Below are 23,116 nucleotides of genomic sequence, written 5' to 3'. Positions count from 1 at the left end.
CAGAAGCAGTGATTTAAGCAGTTCCCCCCTCCCCAACTTCCTAGAATCCCCCCCATAGCTGTAGATACTGATTATTCACTCTATCCGTTTCTCCCTTTGACAGGAACCTAGGTCTGTGAGAATTCCCTCTCCTCACCAAGGAGTGTCTGCCTGGAGGATAGGATTAGACAAAATGAAGCTAGGATTTCTACTTAGGGCACATGCTTCTTGATTTCCAGTTTTCTTCTGCACTCTTTCAAGTCCCAACTGTCTCCACTCTGGGAGAGCTATATACTAGTTGCCTATTCCAGGAGAGTCTTCTGTCTGTCTGTCTGTCTGTCTGTCTGTCTGTCTGTCTGTCTGTCTGTCTGTCTGTCAATCTATCTATCTATCTATCTATCTATCTATCTATCTATCTATCTATCTATCTATCTATCATCTATCTACACAGCGGTCCTCTTCCTGCCAGTGACTTCAGTTTTCACTTGAGCCAGAGTAGTACTTAAGTGGCTGGCTAGTCAACACCTATAGGTTTGGGACTTACACTTACCATAGATACTTTGTTGTCCTGGGACTTGTTCTTTTTGTTTCCTTTTGAAATTTATTTTTATTTCATGTGCACTGGTGTTTACCTGCAGGTATATCAGTGTGAGGATGTGGTATTCCCTGGAATTGGAATTATAGACAGTTGTGAGCTGCCATGTGTGTGCTGGGAATTAACCGGGATCCTTTGAAACCAAAGCCATTGCTCTTGACAATTGAACCATCTCTCCAGCTCCTTTTTTAAAACTTTACTGAAAATAGATGTTTTTCCCCTCACATAACATATCCTGATCACAGTTCCCCTCCATCCACTCCTCTAAGTTACCCCTTACCTCCCCACTCATCTGGACCCACAACCTTTTTGGTCTGTCATTAAAAAACAAACAGGCTTCCAAAGAAGAATAATAAAATACAATAAGACAAAACAAAAACTTAGCACATCAGAATAGGACAAAACAAAAGAAGGAAAAGAGCTCAATAACAATAGACTAGATTCAGAGACCCACTAGTTCTCACACTCAGGAATCCCATAAATTGGGAAACTGGAAGCCATTATATATAGTATCTATGGAGTAAAAGAGATAGAACTCTCTGTCTCTCTGTGTCTGTCTCTCTCTATGTCTAGGTGTGTGTTTGCGTGTGTGTGTGTGTGTGTGTGTGTGTGTGTGTGTGAGTGTGTATCTGTGTGTTTCTGTTTCTGTGTGTGTGTTTATGTGAATATGTGTGTATGTTTGTGTGAGTGTGTGTCTGTGTGTTTGGGTGAGTGTGTCTGAGTGGTGTGTGTGTGTGTGTGTGTGTGTGTGTGTGTGTGTGTGTGTTAAGAAATAAGACAGGGGCTGGAGAGATGGCTCAGCAGTTAAGAGCACTGACTGCTCTTCCAGAGGTCCTGAGTTCAATTCCCAGCAACCACATGGTGGCTCACAACCATCTGTAATGGGATCCGATGCCTTCTTCTGGAGTGTCTGAAAACAGCTACAGTGTACTCATATAAATTAAATAAAATAAATCTTTTTTAAAAAAAGAAAAAGAAATAAGACAGAATTTTAAAAGGACCAGAAGGAACCTCTAAAATTTCCCTGGTGAGACACCCTTAGAGAAAACTTAATTTTCATTTGCAAGTGGTTATCAATTGGAGAGAGCTCCTAGGTTAGGGATGGGGGCATAGAGGCTTGTATTCACTTCCTTTCTCAGTGCTGGGACCTGTGCAACTCTGTGCAGGTCCTATGTATGCTGCCTCAGTCTCTGAATCCCATGAATATTGACTGATGTGGTTGATGTAGAGGGCCTTGCATTCTTGGTGTCCTCCATCCCTATGGCTCTTACACTCTTTCTTCCTCCTCTTCCATAGGGTTTCCTGAGTCCTGAACTGGGAGGGATTTAAAGAAGGCAACCCAATTAAGGACAAAGTGTTTCACAGTCTCTCACTCTTTGCATATTGCCTGGCTCTGGGTCTCTGTATTTGTTCCCAAATGTTGCAAGAGGAAGCTTCTCTGATGATTATCTGGGAACTTTTTACTCAGAATAAAATTCTATTGAAAACTACATATTTACAAGCATAAAATGGAATATATTTATGTACATATTGTGTAATATACATTTTCTATATCATATTTACAGTCCTATATTAGTATTGCTCTTATATTTATATGTTTTATACAACTAGAAAATAAAACACATATACTTAAAAAGTACATCAGCTGACTCAGACACTTTTGGAAACAAATTCATTTTGACATTGTTTCCAAATACAATTATCATACCTAATAGCAATCAATATATCATTCTATGAGATTTATCCCTAATTGCCACTACAGGCATGAGTCTAAAGACTGTGACTCTTCCCTAGTAAAGGAGCCCAGGTTCTGAAATGGCAAGTTCCTTCCCCAAGGTTGCAAAGTCTCTGTACAAACTTCAACTGCAATTGACACGTGTGCTTTTACCTGTGTCTCAGACTGTCTCTTGTAAATGGGATGAACACGTGTGTAGTAAACTCTGAGGGCAGCTGATGCTTGCATTTGACTAGTAAGGCAATAGAGGAGAGGAGACTTAAAGTCTAAGCTTTTGACCCCAGAGGATTATAAATTTCCCTCTGGCAGAAGATGGCTAAGGTCATCTGTTAAGATCTGTGGGAAAGCAGGTTTACATCTAATACAAACCACGAGAGGGAGTGGCAAGTCACAGTAACTTCCGTAGAAGCAGAAAGAGTTACATTGACATTTTCCCTCTGCTCCTTCAGGTTTTGTGCCATATAGAGGTGACTGGCTAGAAGTCGATTACTTCAAGTCTCAGGGGACTTCAAAACTCCATATATGGTCAGCAAAACCCACAAGAGTCAAGCATCTGCATGAGGTAATTTTCGTTTTGCACTGGACATTGATGTCATTTCTGTGAGTCTATGTAATGAGTCTTGGGCCAGAAAATCCCTTGGGTTTGCTGGAAAACATGTATTCTTTATCAAGAGGAGCCTGTTTTCTTTTAAAAAGACATTTATTTATTCATTTACTTACCATATATAAGTATATTGTAGCTGTCTTCACACACCAGAACAGAGCATCAGATCTCATTACAGATGATTGTGAGGCACCATGTGGTGGCTGGGATTTGAACTCAGGACCTCCAGAAGAGCAGTCAGTGCCCTTAACCACTGAGCCATCTCTCCAGTCCCCAGGTAGCCCCTCAGAGTGCCTGGTTTCTCTACAGACTTTCTCTTTTGCCTCTAAGGAACGATAAAGGCTTATGGGAACCTTAATAGAGTTGCTACTGGCCCTGGGAATCTGACCCTGTCTGGTCTCAGTGGGAGAGGACCTGCCAAATCCTGTGGAGACTTGATGCCACAGGGAAGGGGGATGCCTGGGGGTATAGATGCCCTTTTCAGGTGAAGGGGAGAGGGGATGAAGAACTCTGGGAAGGGGACTGGGGACAAAAATGAGCATGTAATGATCAAAAATTATGACCCCTGTGCTGGCTCGGTAATGCATTGTAGTGGCTAGGCTGAATTGTATATATTTCCTGTATGAGTTACCCTTTCCTGTGTGGTTTTTGATTAGAAAGATTTGTGTGTTTGTTGTGTAGATTTGAAGTACTGGGGAGGGAACTCCAGGCCCTACACATGCTAGGCAGGGACCCTACCACTGAGCTCTATCTCTAACCCCATTAGAGTGGTCCATAAGCAAATGCACTGAGGTGGAGATGTGGAAGGCAGAAGGAACGCTATGGGCAGTTTTCAACACACACACACACACACACACACACACACACACACACACACACACCTTGACCCATATGTGCTGACACTACTTGTGATCTGAGCCTCTGACTGATCAATCAAACCTTCCACGTATCCCACAATTTCTGTCCCATGATGTGTTTCCATACTACAGATTAAGGGACATCGTCCCCTCTCAACCATAAAATGCAAACTTCAGCATGAGATATCAAGCACCTAACTTACTCTACAGAGACTGTTCCCCAGCTCCTATGATATGAGCTGTCAAATCCCAGGCACAGATGCTCTCCTCTCCACAATGTGATGGGGTTGCCATCCCACAGTCAAAACTCTGACCCAGAATTGTTCCTGTTTGAAAGAACTGCAGGGACAAAAATGGAGAAAATCCTGAGGAAAAGGAAGTACAGAGTCAGGCCCAAGGTCGGATCCATCTCAAGGGGAGACCCCAAGACCTGACACCATTACTGAGGCTATGGGGCGTTCACAAAAAGGGAGCTCTCATGACTGCCCTCCCAAAGACCCAACAAGCAGCTGAAAGAGTCAGATGCAGATGTGTGCACCCAACCAATGGACAGAAGCTGCTGACCCCTGTGGTTGAATTAGGGAAAAACTGGAGGAAGCTGAGGAGGAGGGCGGCCCTGTAGGAGGACCAGCAGTCTCAACTAACCTGGACCCCCGGGATCTCTCAGACACTGGACCACCAACCACGAGGCATACACCAGCTGAGATGAGCCCCCCAACACATATACAGCAGACGACAGCCCGGGTCTGGGTTTAGTCAGAGAAGATGCACCTAACCCTCAAGAGACTGGAGGCCCCACATGGAACCTATCCTGTCACATGGACCTTGATGTGTCGAAGTTCAAATAACTTGATTCCAAACCCAGAGTTGCAATCAAAATCAAAATGGTTGCCTGCACAGACAGCACAATTTGCTGTCTTTTTGGCCCCATTCTCATGAGATGGCAAGCCGCAGAAAAAGCTAGGATTTGTATTAAGAAATCTCTGATCCGACCACTATGCTTTTTGGTCCCAAAGGCAGCTATAGAGCTGACTCCCCGTACACAAATGGCTTTTCACATGTGCTTGCCCACCCATGTCAACCTAGCCATTTGGGTCCTGCAGCCATTTCCTGTCTTAGAGCTGCCTCTCTGAGAGCCATCCTCCCCAAGGCTAGACCTGAATCAAACCACTCACTACCACAGCATAGCATCCCAGGGCAGTCTGAAAACACTAAACACCAGAGCCAGAAAGCCAGTTGAATGAGGTTTATTGTTTCAGATTGGGTTTGCCCCATCCCTTGAACTTTTACTTCCCGCGCTGGCATTGGTGGTAGTAGGCCTCCCGCTCTTCAAGGTACTTGGCCCTCAGAACCGCAGCCCTCTCCTCGTAGGGGATTTTATCCGCTTCTGAACACCTGGCCCACATCCTCCCTGCAGCCTTGGCCACCTGCGCCACAGTCCAGTTTGGGTGTTGTTCTTTTATCTCGTCAAAATGGTCTTGGGAGAAGAGCAGGAACGAGGATGGGGGCTTCCGCGGTGCATCTGGATCTCTCCTTCTTCTCTCCCTTCTCGGTCCGGTATAGTTTCTCATTTCACGTTGGTACCGATCTTTGTCGCGCTTGGCCAGGGCTTCATACTTCTTTTTTTCCTTCTTTGAGATGGTCTTCCACTTTTCAGAACACTTTCTAGAAAATTCGGTAAAATCATAATAGGTGTTTGGCTGTTGCTCCCTTGTTTGATTTCTGAAGTCCATCATAAAATGGACATAAGGCGAGACGTTCACTTTTGGTCTTACTTTGCTGTCTTTTCCCATGTTTATAGAAGCACGAATTCCGATCCTGCTGATTGGAGAGCAGCGATTGGTCTTCACTACAGGAGCAGCCTAGACAGTGTCCTCCATGGGGTGAAATCTTCCCTCTGTGTGCGCCTCAGCCAGGGCCCGGCCTTTTCAGTGCTGGTGGGCATTGTTGCGTCAAAGAAGGGAAAATGTGATGTCATCCCTGAGCTGACCAATGGCAGCCAAGCTCAGTCATTTACAGGAAGGCCCTCTTCTTTAAAAAAAAGATTTATTTATGATATATAAGTACTCTGTAGCTATCTTCAGACACACCAGAAGAGGGCATCAGATCTCATTACAGATGGTTGTGAGCCACCATGTGGTTGCTGGGAATTGAACTTAGGACCTCTGGAAGAGCAGTCAGTGGTCTTAACCACTGAGCCATCTCTCCAGCCCAAGAAGCCTGTTTTCTTACAGAAGTAGCAAGACTTTCCAAAGGAAATAGTTTGGAGATAATACACAAGATATACTTGAAAGTTATCTCCTAGTTACAAAGTTTATTTTCTTTTTTTTTAAAAGATTTATTTATTTTATGTATATGAGTACACTGTCCCTGTCTTCATGCACACTAGAAGAGGGCATCAGATCCCGTTACAGATGGTTGTGAGCCACCATGTGGTTGCTGGGATTTGAACTCAGGACCTCTGGAAGAAGAGTCAGTGCCCTTAACCACTGAGCCATCTCTCCAGCCCCAAAGTTTATTTTCTTGTTGGCACATTATTAATCTCAGCTCTTCAGAAGGAAAACAATTACCCTACTAAAACTGGTTGTGAAGAAAGGAGGGGAGTATATTGTGGAAGACTGGGAAGTCAGAGCTCCCCAATTCTAGCTTGCTATTTTTTAGATACTGGAGACTGACCACTGGGTTTCAACAGTGATGCAGAGATCATGTGTAGGGTGCTGAAGGGATGGTTCAGCCAATGAAATGCACCCTGTGCAGCCCTGAGGACCTGAGTTTGATCCCTAACACCCACTTAAAAACACTGGCATGGAGCATACACTTGCAATCCCAGGGCTGTGGGCACAGGTAGGAAGATCCGTGGGGTTTGCTGACCAGCCAGTGAAGTCTAGTTGGTAAACACCTGAATACCTGAATATTCATTCTCTCTCTCTCTCTCTCTCTCTCTCTCTCTCTCTCTCTCTCTCTCTCTCTCTCTCTCTCTCACACACACACACACACACACACACACACACACAGGGGATGTGACAGGCGAAAGTCCTCTTCCCCACCCTTCTTCTTCCATCAATTCTTCCTCACCTCTTAACCTGCATTCTAAGAAGTTAATGGCCACTGTGGTTAGTATTTAGAGTTATAGAGTACATTCCAAGAAATTTTCTTCCCATTGGAGTCAAGTAGGATTCAGGCACGTGGGGTGGCTTACATAGGTATTGAGGTATTGAGAATGTTCCAGACAGGATGGGAACCAGTGATAGGACGGGCAGCAGTCTGCTGATTAGAGCCAGAGTGAAGAGGGCCAGAACGAGGAGGGCCAGAGCCTCCATGTGAAGATTATGCTTGATAAACTTTTCTCTCATGTGTGTTTTTAGGTCTACATTACATCCCTGGAGGAAAGACATGGAATGATAGAATACTCCATCTACTTCACCTTGGATGCACTGACGCTTCCTCCTGGATATGAACCTAAAATGTGTGATGTTGTGAATGTGACCATAGTGGAAAGTGTTCAGCTTTTCTCTGTTTGGAGAGCAATCTCTATGACCCCAGTGGAAAGATCCTATTATGAATGAGGGTGACATTCAACTTCTGGTCCTCTCTCCCTCCACCTATCCAGTGGTAAGATTATAAAATGGTGGAGGTAGAACTCAGGGCGTCATACATGTCAGGCAAATGCTACATCAGTGGACAGCCCCCTCAGCTCATGTTGTTTTTGTATGTGCAAGAAAATGTTTTAATAAAAAATAAGTGATATTTTGAAATTCATTCTCAAGTAAATCCTACGAGAGACTGCGTAAGGACAAGCATGTACACACATGTACTTTTGCAACACTTGAAAGGCTAAAACGCCTTGAAAGGCTTGAAAATTTGAGACCAGCATGAACTCTAGAGATCTTGCCCCCTCCAAGATTTTAAGGATGATAGTTCTTTTTGGACCATGAGTCAATGTTTTCTGAGCACAGGTCATGTATATACAAGACACAGCGTCCATCATTGAACAAAATCCTAGATTTCTTTTTCACTTTTCCTTTTGAGAACAGCCTATATTTGTTTCCCTGACTGGCTTTGATGCAGGCCTACATCTCCATGCCTTTCTATTAGCCCATGTTTGGAAGGTGCCTTAAAAAACAAACAAAAGCCAAAAGAAAACAACACAAAACAAAGCAAAACATCTTCATCCTGGCTCTTGATTGTGTGGAAGAAGCAATTACTGCCGTTAAGTTCCTTATTCTTCTTCAAGATCACCAGCAGGTTCTGTCATCCGGTAGCTTGATTGACTCTTTTTTTTTTTTAATTAACTTGAGTATTTCTTATATACATTTCGAGTGTTATTCCCTTTCCCGGTTTCCGGGCAAACATCCCCCTCCCCCCTTCCCTTCCTTATGGGTGTTCCCCTCCCCATCCTCCCCCCATTGCCGCCCTCCCCCCAACAATCTAGTTCACTGGGGGTTCAGTCTTAGCAGGACCCAGGGCTTCCCCTTCCACTGGTGCTCTTACTAGGATATTCATTGCTACCTATGGGGTCAGAGTCCAGGGTCAGTCCATGTATAGTCTTTAGGTAGTGGCTTAGTCCCTGGAAGCTCTGGTTGCTTGGCATTGTTGTACTTTTGGGGTCTCGAGCCCCTTCAAGCTCTTCCAGTTCTTTCTCTGATTCCTTCAACGGGGGTCCTATTCTCTCTCTCTCTCTCTCTCTCTCTCTCTCTCTCTCTCTCTCTTTAATTAACTTGAGTATTTCTTATATACATTTCGAGTGTTATTCCCTTTCCCGGTATCCGGGCAAACATCCCCCTCCCCCCTCCCCTTCCTTATGGGTGTTCCCCTCCCCCACCCTCCCCCCATTGCCGCCCTCCCCCCACCAGTCTAGTTCACTGGGGGTTCAGTCTTAGCAGGACCCAGGGCTTCCCCTTCCACTGGTGCTCTTACTAGGATATTCATTGCTACCTATGAGGTCAGAGTCCAGGGTCAGTCCATGTATAGTCTTTAGGTAGTGGCTTAGTCCCTGGAAGCTCTGTTTGCTTGGCATTGTTGTACATATGGGGTCTCGAGACCCTTTAAGCTCTTCCAGTGCTTGATTGACTCTTAAGGAACCTGCAAAGACAAATTTTTACCTCAAGATTAACCTAGGCTTAGTAGGGGGAAAGGTATGACTGGAAATTCCTGGATGCCTTCAGTTTTTCAGTCTCCTCATGTTATATCTAAGATGTATTTGTCAATAGTACATCTTAGATAGTTTTATGACTTAAGTATCAAATATCAAGTTTATCTGTGGCTTGTTCAAATAGATACTTTGTAAAGACTGGTGATTGAACTGGAATTTTGGGGTTGTTCTTTAACCATCATCAAATTTAGAGCAATTTTTGCTGATAGGAAGTCTACATTCAATGTCATTGAAATACATATATGCGTGCATCATCTAAGCAGCAATAATTTTTTGCTTCATTCAAACAGAGTTTCTCTGTGTAGCCTGTCTTAGAACTCACTCTGTAGATCAGGCTGACATTGAATTCAGAGATCCACCTGCCTCTGCTCCAGAATACTGGGATCAAAGGTGTACACTGCCTATTTGGCTTCAGCAATAATTTTTTTTCTGAATTTAATTAGTTAAGTCCTTTGAAATGAAATTGTTCAGCATCCCAGTGAGATTTCTCAGTTGCCTTTGTAAACAGAAACCTGCCATGTTGGCTGGTGTACGTTCCCTGTGTGAAGCATTTGAAAGGAAATGCAGTCCATTTGCAGATATGACTGTCCAGGCACCGCCACAGTTCTTTGCACCCAGGGGGCAGTGTTTACACATGGGAAAGGTTCACTTATCTTAGGAATCTAGTTCTCCCTTACCCGAGTAGGACACCAGGTAAACATCTGGGTCAGTGATATTCAAAGTGTTGCCTTCAACAACTTGCTGGTGGGCTCACTCCCAGTCCCAGGATTTATAATTATACCACAAGCTCTTCCCTATGTCGACAGTTCTCATCTTCATTTGCTCTACAGGTTTTGGGGACCATTCCCACAGTACAGTTGTCCCCGAGCCACCGTAGTGAAGGAACGGACACACACACACACACAAGGGATTTATCAGAATGACTTAAAGGGTGCAGTGCAGCTAATCCAACAAGGACTGGCTATGAATAGAATCCAGTAGTTGCTCAGTCCACAAGGCGGGACTTCAGTAGACACTAGAATCCCAAAAAAGGAGGCTCCAAAGCGAGTGAAGGAGTGGATGTGCTAGCAAGGTGAGGACACTCGGAAAGAGCAAAACTTCCCTTTTCCGTGTCATATGGGCTTCCAACCGAAGGTGTGGCCCAGATTAAAGCTGTGTCTTTTGACCTCAAGATCCAGATAAAATGTACGTCTCTTCTTACCTCAAAAGTCTGGACTCGAAGTGGATTTGTACTCTCAGCATATTTATCGTCTCCTAACGGGAAGTTATCTATTCTGATAGTGTCTACTCCAAGCTCAATTTTTCCATATATGTACTTATTCATACACATACATGTATGTAATGATAAAAGAAAAAGAGACCACGGATTTGAGGCGTTGGGAGGAGGCATAGGAGGGATTGGAGGAAGGGAGGAGGTGATGTGATTATAGTTGAATTAAATTTTCAAAAGAAAGTAAAATGTGGGGGAAATCCAGTAGGAGACAGACAGTAGAAGACATGATGTGCTAAAAGATTTGAATGTATGCCTCCTATTATCAGCTTAGGCCAGAACAAGAGCAAATACTGAGCTAGAACTGCAACATTTGCCCTAAATGAGCATTTTCTGGGCAGCTTGTACCATCCTTCAAGTTATCGCATTCGCTCTTCCTGCCTGCCAAGGTCTTTGGCTTTTCGAAGAGACTTAGATTTTGGAAACATCTCCCACGCTATGTTCCACTCAAGACTGGCGACCCATTTAACTAGTAATTGTTCCATCTTGTTGCTTTTAAAGAGCAAAAAAAAATCTTAGGCTTTTTTTCTTTACAGGTTGGGAGCTTAACTGGTTGGCGGTCTTTCCCCAAGGTATGCTTCTCTTACTCCCAAGCAGATTGGGCTTTTCCCAATCTCCCTAACTCTTTCAGTAGCCTCGGCTCGAACATTCAATTTCCTGGTGCTCTTTTCCTTTTCAAACTAAGCATTTTATATTTCTTTTTGTCCCACACACTCTTTTTCTTTGTAGACTTGCAAATGACCATACCACAAAAATCAATACTAGGCTGTCTTAAATCTCCCGCACTCGGGGGAGCCTATAGGATCCAGAAAGTGGAGCAAACCTCGAAACACATACCAGGTGGCTTATTCTCCACCGATTATTTGGGGAAGTTTCCTGGTGTGACACTATCCCAGGTGCAGAAGGAACTGTAATTACCTAGAAACTCCACTCAACGTGCCTGTCTTTTCTTCCAAGATGAGCTCTAGAGATGAGCTACTAGCTTAAGGGCCTAAGGAAGGCTCTGGCCTGGTCTCAATCATATAGACAGCACAGAAGTCATTAAGGTTAGAAGTCATCTCTGGTCCGGAATGTGGGAGTTTGTGGGAATCTCTAGCTATATAGATAATGTGAGGGTCATTGAGACTATTAGGGGTCATTTAGTCCATTAGGTATTTCTGGTCCTGGTTGTGGGAGCTTGACATGGCCTGGCCAAACAGATACTGCAGATCACCAGGCTGTTAATCATTTCCAGTACCCAGCTTTCTGGTCTGGATGGAAGGACAGTTTCATTTTGTTTTGTTTTGTTTTAAGCATATTTCTCATTGGAGGTCTGTGGGCAGAAGGATCTTAATGCTGTGCGCTCAACACCACACCAAAGAAAGTAGTTCATTAATTTTCAATTTAATCTCAAGCAAATTAGTTTTCTTCTTTCTATTTTTTTAGGCACTAAGCCCTCCAAAACCGTACATAAAATGAGCTGGGCTCACAATGTCACTCTAGTACATGTCTGGACTCCTGCAAGTTGTTCTATTTCTCTGTACATTTCTATCTTGGAGGCTCCCTGACTATTGCACTCCCCAGTCTATGTGAAGTGTTTACATTCTAAAAATATTAAGCATAATTCTTCTCCTTTGTGTACTAATGACATGTGCAGATATTTTAAGCCCCTTTAAAAACCTGGTATTAGTATATTTTAACTGTACTGATAAATTGTGACATTTTCATGCATATAAGACACTTTGATTATACTCACTCTCTGCCTCTCCATGTTTATCTGAACTCTTCCCACATGTCACATATGTGAGAGAAAACAAGTGAGGCAGGTCTCTCTGAGCTTCCGTTATTTCATTTTGCTTGTAGCCCAGACTAGCCTTGAACTCTGAATCCTTCTGCCTCTGACCCCATGTGTGTTACCATGTCCATCTGGCTTATTTTGTGTAACACAATCATCTCCAGTTCTATCTATTTTCCTGAAGATGTCATGATTTCATTCTTTATGGCTAAATAACACTTTTGTTGTTTTTATTCTGCCCATGTTCTTTATCCATTCATCCATTTATGTGTTCCCCGGCTGATTCTGTGGCTGGGCTGTTGTCAACAGTGCTGTGATGAACATGGGTGTACATCTATTGTATGCTGGCTTTAACCCTTTGGAGACTATACCCAGGAACAGGACAGCTGGAATATATGACAGTTCTACTTTCTGTCTTGGAGGGAAACCCCTGTTGGTTTCCGTAGGTGCTATTCTAATTTACATTCACAGCACCAGTGTTTGAGGGTTCTTCCTCCCACATCCTCACCAGCATTTAATTCTGTCCTATTTTCTTGATGATAGCCATTCTGATCCAGGAAGGACAGAATCTCACCGTGGTATTAACTAGCATTTCTCTAATGCCTAAAGGCATGCTGTTTATTTTTGAGACAGGTTCTCTCCTTTATTATATAGTACTAGCTTTCCCGGACCTCACAGAGATCAGTCTGCTTCTGCCTCCTGAGTGTAGGGATTAACCGTCCACATGCCACCCCACACAACCTATGATATGCAGGATTTCCATGTCTTCTATTGGGGGGAGGGCACTTCATTTCTTTGTTTAGAGAACTTCCCATTCAATTAATTTGCCCATTTATAAATCAGATTCTTCAATTTTAGTGTGTGTCAATATTTCATATATATATATGTATATGTATATATATGACACTAATCCTGTTTTTCAATTTGTATTTATCTGTTTATTTTCACATGTGCTGCATATATGTCTGTGTGAGGGTATTGGATCCCCTGAAACTGGGGTTACAGACATCTGTGAGCTGCCATTGGGTGCTGGGAATTGAACCCGGGTCCTTTGGAAGAGCAGTCAGTGCTTTTAACCACTCGAGCTATCTCCTCAGCCTCCCTGCTTTTCAAATGGCCCTTAATTCTAGGAATTTTGTAATTTCTCCTGTGATTTTTCTCAATGACTTTTTGGTCATTCAAAACATATAGTGTTCAATCAAATGTTAGTACAGTTTCCTTTTCTGCTCATTGCTAATTAATTTCAGTATGATAAGATGTAAAAGTAATCTCAGGTTTTTATGCTTGTTAAGGCTTGGACTAAAATATGATCATATTGGAAAGTACCCTATGATCTTATGAAAAGATTGTGTATTTTGCAGTTGTTGAATAGAATATATAGCTGTCCATTAAATCTATTTTATTTGTTAATTCTATAATGTATTTGCTGAATTGCTTCTCTGTTTGAGAATGTGGTATTGAAATCATCAACTATTTAGGGGGGGCTACCAGTCCCTATATTTTTAGTGTCTGTTTTATAAAACTAGCTGCACATACACATACACATACAACACCCCCCCCACACACACCAAACACACACCACAAACACACACACCAAACACATACACACAAACACACACCCCACGCCACACAAACATACCACACACACAAACCACAAACACACACACAACATACACAACACACACAACACACAACCACCACACACACACCACACACAAACCCCACACACCACACACAACACACACACAACAAAAAACACACACACTCACCACACATACACACACCACAGACACCACACACACACCCAGCACACACACACACACACTCACCACACAACCACCACACACACACCACATACACCCACCACACACACACTCTCACCACACACACACCACACACAGACAACACACACCTTCACACACACCACACACCACACACACACGCCCCCCGCACACACCCCACAAACAAACATACCACAGACTCTAACCACACACTCCACACACACACCACACACACACATACCCCACACACACCACAAACACACACGATATACACAACACACACAACACACACAAAACACACACAAAACACACACAAAACACCCACCACACACAAACACACACCCCACACACACAACACAAACACACACACCACACACACAACCCACAAACACCACACACACAACACACACCCACCACACACACACACACCACACACACCACACACACACTCACCACACATACACACACCACACATACCCCACACACCCAGCACACACACAATCACCACACCTCGACCACACACACACCACACACACCACACACACTCTCAACACACACACCACACACACAACACACCCACCACACACACACCACACACACACACAACAAACATACCACAGACACACACCACACACACCACACACACACCACACACAACACACCCCACACAACCAACCACACACCCACCCACCCACACACCACAAACACACACACCACACACATACCTACAAACACACACCACAAACCAAACACACACATACCACACACACACAACATACACAACACACACACAACACACACCCACCACACACTCACACCACCCACCACACACACACACCCCCACACACACCCCACACACACCCCACAAACACACACACCACACACACACCACACAGACAGCACACACACACCGCACACACCCACCACACACACAGCACACACACACTCACCACACATACACACACCACACACACCCCACACACACCCAACACACACACTCACCACACACCCACAACACACCACACACCCACCACACACACATACTCTCATCACACACCCAACACACACACAACACACCACACACACCCCACACACCCCACAAACACACACACCACACACACACTCACCACACACACACTCACCATACACACCACACCCACACACACCACACTCAACACGCACAAACACACAACACACACCCACCACACACACACCACACACACCACACACACACTCAACACACATACACACACCACACACACACCCACCACACACACACTTTCCACATACCCACCACGCACACCACACACACCCACCACACACACTCTCACCACACACAACAAACACACAACACACCCACCACACACACAACACAAACCACACACACATAACCCACACACACCACACAAACACACACACCACACACACACCACACACACACCACACACACACACCACATACACACCCCACAAACACACACAGCACCCACACACACCCCACACACACACCCCACACACACACTCACCACACAGGCAACACACACAGACCACACCGACCCACCACATACACACACTCCCCACACACCACACACACACCACACACACACCACACACACACAGCACACACACAAACACCACACACACACCCCACACACCCATCACACAACCACCACACACACACAACACACACAACACACACACCTCACACACACTCACCACACACACACCACACTCACACCAAAACCCCACACACACCCACACACACCCACCACACACACACAACACACACACTACACACACACCACACACACACACCACACACAACACACACCCACCACACACACACAACACATACAACACACACAACAAACACACACCACACAGACACAAAACACACCCACCACAAACACACATCACACACACACCACAAACACACACAACACACCACACACACACACCACACACACACACCACACACCCACCACACACACACTACACACACACCACAAACACACACACCACACACATACACACAAACACACACCACACGCCACACACAAATACCACACACACACAAACCACAAACACACACAACATACACAACACACACGACACACACCCACCATGCACACCACACACCACAAACACACACCCCACACACCACACACAACACACACACAACACACACAACACACACAACACACACTCACCACACATACACACACCACACACACAACACACCCACCACAAACACACCAAACACACACCAAAAACACACACACCACACACATACACACAAACACACACCACACGCCACACACACATACCACACACACACTAAACACAAACACACACACAACATACACAACACACACACAACACACACACCACACACACACAACACACACACACCCCACACACAACAAATACCCATGACACACACACACCACACACACACCACAAATACACACACCACACACACACACCACACACACACACCACACAGAGACACCACACACAACACACACCCACCACACACAACACACACACCCCACACACCCATCACACAACCACCACACACACAACACACACAACACACACACCTCACACACACTCACCACACACACACCACACTCACACCCACACCCCACACACACCCACACACACACACCACACACACACAACACACACACACACTACACACACACCACACACACACACCACACACACACCACACACAACACACACCCACCACACACACACAACACATACAACACACACAACACACACAACAAACACACACCAAACAGACACAAAACAAACCCACCACACACACCACACACACACCACAAACACACACAACACACACACCACACACACCACACACACACTACACACACAACACACACACAACACACACACAACACACAAACACACACACACAAAACACACCCAACACACACACCACAAACACACACACCACACACATACACACAAACACACACCACACACCACACACACATACCACACACACACAAACCACAAACACACACAACATACACAAAACACACAACACACACCCACCATACACACCACACACCACAAACACACACCCCACACACCACACACAACACATACACAACACACACAACACACACAACACACACTCACCACACATACACACACCACACACACAACACACACCCAGCAAACACACACACACTCACCACACAACCACCACACACACACCACATACACCCACCACGCACACACTCTCACCACACACACACGACACACACACAACACACAGCTACCACACACACCACACACCACACACACACCACACAAACAAACATACCACAGACACACACCACAGACACCACACACACACCAACACACACACATACCCCACACACACCACAAACTCACAAGACATACACAACACACACAACACACACAACACATACCCACCACACACACAAAACACACACAACACACACACAACACACACCACACACACACACCACACACACCACACACACACAAAACACCCACCAAAAACACAACACACACACAACACACACACACCACACACGTACACAAAAACACACACAACACGCCACACACACATACCACACACACTAAACACAAACACACACACCACACACACACCACACACACACCACACACACAACAAATACCCACGACACACACACACACCACACACACACCACAAATACACACACCACAAATACACACACCACACACACACACCACACAGAGACACCACACACACAACACACACCCACCACACACACACCACACACACACCCCACACACCCAACACACAACCAACACACACACACAACACACACAACACACACACCTAACACACACTCACCACACACACACCACACTCACACCCACACCCCAAACACACCCACACACACCCACCACACACACACAACACACACACTACACACACACCACACACACACACCACACACACACCACACACAACACACACCCACCACACACACACAACACATACAACACACACAACACACACAACAAACACACACCACACAGACACAAAACACACCCACCACAAACACACACCACACACACACCACAAACACACACACCACACACACCACACACACACAACACACACACACCACACACAACACACACACACCACACACACACCACACACACCACACACTCACAAAACACACCCACCACACACACACACCACACACACCCCACAAACACACACACCACACACATACACACAAACACACACCACACGCCACACACACATACCACACACACAAACCACAAACACACACAAAATACACAACACACACAACACACACCCACCGTACACACCACACACCACAAACACACACCACACACACCACACACAACACACACACAACACACACAACACACACTCACCACACATACACACACCACACACACAACACACACCCAGCAAACACACACACACTCACCACACAACCACCACACATACACCACATACACCCACCACGCACACACTCTCACCACACACACACGACACACACACAACACACACCTACCACACACACACCACACACCACACACACACCACACAAACAAACATACCACAGACACACACCACACACACCACACACACACCAACACACACACATACCCCACACACACCACAAACACACAAGACATACACAACACACACACAACACACACAACACATACCCACCACACACACAAAACACACACAACACACACACAACACACACCACACACACACAAAACACACCACACACACACAAAGCACTCCCACCACAAACACACCACACACACACCACAAACACACACACCACACACATACACACAAACACACACAACACGCCACACACACATACCACACACACACTAAACACAAACACACACACAACATACACAACACACACACAACACACACAACACACACACCACACACACTACACACACACCACACACACAACAAATACCCACGACACACACACACACCACACACACACCACAAATACACACAGCACACACACACACACCACACACACACACACCACACAGAGACACCACACACACAACACACACCCACCACACACACACCACACACACCCACCACACACACACCCCACACACACCACACACACAAAAAACACACCCACCACACCCACACACACCACAAACACACACCACTCACATACAAGCACACACACCACACACCACACAAACATACCACACACACACAAGCCACAAACACACACACAACATACACAACACACGCAACACACACCCCACACACACCACACACACAACACACACACAACACACACACAACACACAAACAACACACACATCACACACACCACACACCTACCACACACACACCACACACACACAAAACACACCCACCACACACACCACACACATACCACACCCACACCCACACCACACACACACACCACACACACCCACCACACACACACCACACACATCCACTCACACACACACACCACACACACCCCACACACACCCACCACACACACAGTCAACACACACACACCACACCCACCACACACACACTCACCACACACACACCACACACACACAACACACACCTACCACACACATACCACACACCACACACACATCCCACACACACACCCCACAAACACACCACAGACACACACCACACACACCACACACACACACCACACACACACCACACACACACCACAAACACACACGACATACACAACACACAGAGACAACACACACCCACCACAAACACACCACCCACCGCACACACACCCCACCCACACACCCCACAAACACACACACCACACACAAAGCACACACAGACCACACACACACCACTGACACCCCACAAACGCAGACACCTCACACACACACAACACACACACCACACACACACCACACACACACCACACCCACCACAACACACCACACCCACCACACACACACAAAACACACCCAGGACACCCAAACACACCACAAACACACACACAACATACACAACACATACACACACAACACACACCCACCACACACACACCACACACACACCCCACAAACACCACACACACAACACACACCCACCACACACACACACCACACACACCACACACACACTCACCACACATACACACACCACACATACCCCACACACACCCAGCACACACACACTCACCACACCATGACCACACACACACCACAGACACACCACACACATTCTCAACACACACACCACACACACACACACACTCACCACACCATGACCACACACACACCACAGACACACCACACACACTCTCAACACACACACCACACACACACAACACACCCACCACACACACACCACACACCACACACACCCCCCCCACACACACCACAAACAAACATAACACAGACACACACCACACACACCACACACACACCACACACAACACACCCCACACAACCAACCACACACCCACCCACCCACACACCACAAACACACACACCACACACATACCCACAAACACACACCACACACCAAACACACACATACCACACACACACAACATACACAACACACACAACAAACACCCACCACACACACACCACCCACCACACACACACCCAAAACACACACACCCCACACACACCTCACAAACACACACACACCACACACACCACACAGACAGCACACACACACCGCACACACCCACCACACACAGCACACACACTCACCACACATACACACACCACACACACCCCACACACACCCAACACACACACTCACCACACACCCACAACACACCACACACACACTCAACACACATACACACACCACACACACACCCACACACACACACTTTCCACATACCCACCACGCACACCACACACACCCACCATACACACACTCTCACCACACACAACAAACACACACCACACACACCCACCACACACACACTCTCACCATACACAACACACACACAACACACCCACCACACACACAACACAAACCACACACACATAACCCACACACACCCCACAAACACACACACCACACACACACCACACACACACACCACGTACACACACCACAAACACACACAGCACCCACACACACCACACACACTCACAACACACACACCACACACACCCCACACACACACCCCACACACAACTCACCACACAGGCAACACACACAGACCACACCGACCCACCACATACACACACTCCCCACACACACCACACACACACCACACACAACAAATACCCATGACACACACACACCACACACACACCACAAATACACACACCACACACACACACCACACACACACACCACACAGAGACACCACACACAACACACACCCACCACACACAACACACACACCCCACACACCCATCACACAACCACCACACACACAACACACACAACACACACACCTCACACACACTCACCACACACACACCACACTCACACCCACACCCCACACACACCCACACACACACACCACACACACACAACACACACACACACTACACACACACCACACACACACACCACACACACACCACACACAACACACACCCACCACACACACACAACACATACAACACACACAACACACACAACAAACACACACCAAACAGACACAAAACAAACCCACCACAAACACACACCACACACACACCACAAACACACACAACACACACACCACACACACCACACACACACTACACACACAACACACACACAACACACACACAACACACAAACACACACACACAAAACACACCCAACACACACACCACAAACACACACACCACACACATACACACAAACACACACCACACACCACACACACATACCAAACACACACAAACCACAAACACACACAACATACACAAAACACACAACACACACCCACCATACACACCACACACCACAAACACACACCCCACACACCACACACAACACATACACAACACACACAACACACACAACACACACTCACCACACATACACACACCACACACACAACACACACCCAGCAAACACACACACACTCACCACACAACCACCACACACACACCACATACACCCACCACGCACACACTCTCACCACACACACACTACACACACACAACACACACACCCCACACACACCCACCACACACACACCACACACACACTACACACACAAAAAACACACCCACCACACCCACACACACACCACAAACACACACCACACACATACAAGCACACACCACACACCACACAAACATACCACACACACACAAGCCACAAACACACACACAACATACACAACACACACACAACACACACCCCACACACACCACACACACAACACACACACAACACACACACAACACACACACACAACACACACATCACACACACCACACACCTACCACACACACACCACACACACAAAACACACCCACCACACACACACCACACACATACCACACCCACACCCACACCACACACACACCACACACACCCACCACACACACACCACACACATCCACTCACACACACACCACACACATACCACACCCACACCCACCACACACACAGTCAACACACACACACCACACCCACAACACCCACCCACCACACACAACTCACCACACACACAACACACACACACAACACACACCTACCACACACATACCACACACCACACACACACATCCCACACACACACCCCACAAACACACCACACACACCACACACACACACCACACACACACCACACACACACCACAAACACACACGACATACACAACACACAGAGACAACACACACCCACCACAAACACACCACCCACCGCACACACACCCCACCCACACACCCCACAAACACACACACCACACACAAAGCACACACAGACCACACACACACCACTGACACCCCACAAACGCAGACACCTCACACACACACAACACACACACCACACACACACCACACACACACCACACCCACCACAACACACCACACACACCACACACACACAAAACACACCCAGGACACCCAAACACACCACAAACACACACACAACATACACAACACATACACACACAACACACACCCACCACACACACACCACACACACACCCCACAAACACCACACACACAACACACACCCACCACACACACACACCACACATACCACACACACACTCACCACACATACACACACCACACATACCCCACACACACCCAGCACACACACACTCACCACACCATGACCACACACACACCACAGACACACCA

General features: G+C 46.4%; 1 protein-coding gene across 1 annotated transcript; it reads right to left on the bottom strand.

Annotated features, from left to right (window-relative positions):
• Positions 1 to 5,001: 5,001 nt before the first annotated feature.
• On the bottom strand, positions 5,002 to 8,089 carry Hmgb4l9 (high-mobility group box 4 like 9). The gene has a single exon (XM_063280544.1). The coding sequence runs from the start codon at positions 5,561 to 5,563 to the stop codon at positions 5,057 to 5,059; it is 507 nt and encodes a 168-aa protein (XP_063136614.1). The 5' UTR covers positions 5,564 to 8,089; the 3' UTR covers positions 5,002 to 5,056.
• Positions 8,090 to 23,116: the final 15,027 nt, after the last annotated feature.

The sequence above is a fragment of the Rattus norvegicus genome, chromosome X, assembly GCF_036323735.1.
Source record: "Rattus norvegicus strain BN/NHsdMcwi chromosome X, GRCr8, whole genome shotgun sequence".
NCBI lineage: Eukaryota > Metazoa > Chordata > Mammalia > Rodentia > Muridae > Rattus > Rattus norvegicus.
Note: the sequence above shows the minus strand (reverse complement) of the source record. Positions and strands in the feature narration are given on the sequence as shown.

Excerpts from the sequence above, each read along its gene's own strand:
- Hmgb4l9 (XM_063280544.1), bottom strand. The coding sequence starts at position 5,563 with ATGGGAAAAGACAGCAAAGTAAGACCAAAAGTGAACGTCTCGCCTTAT.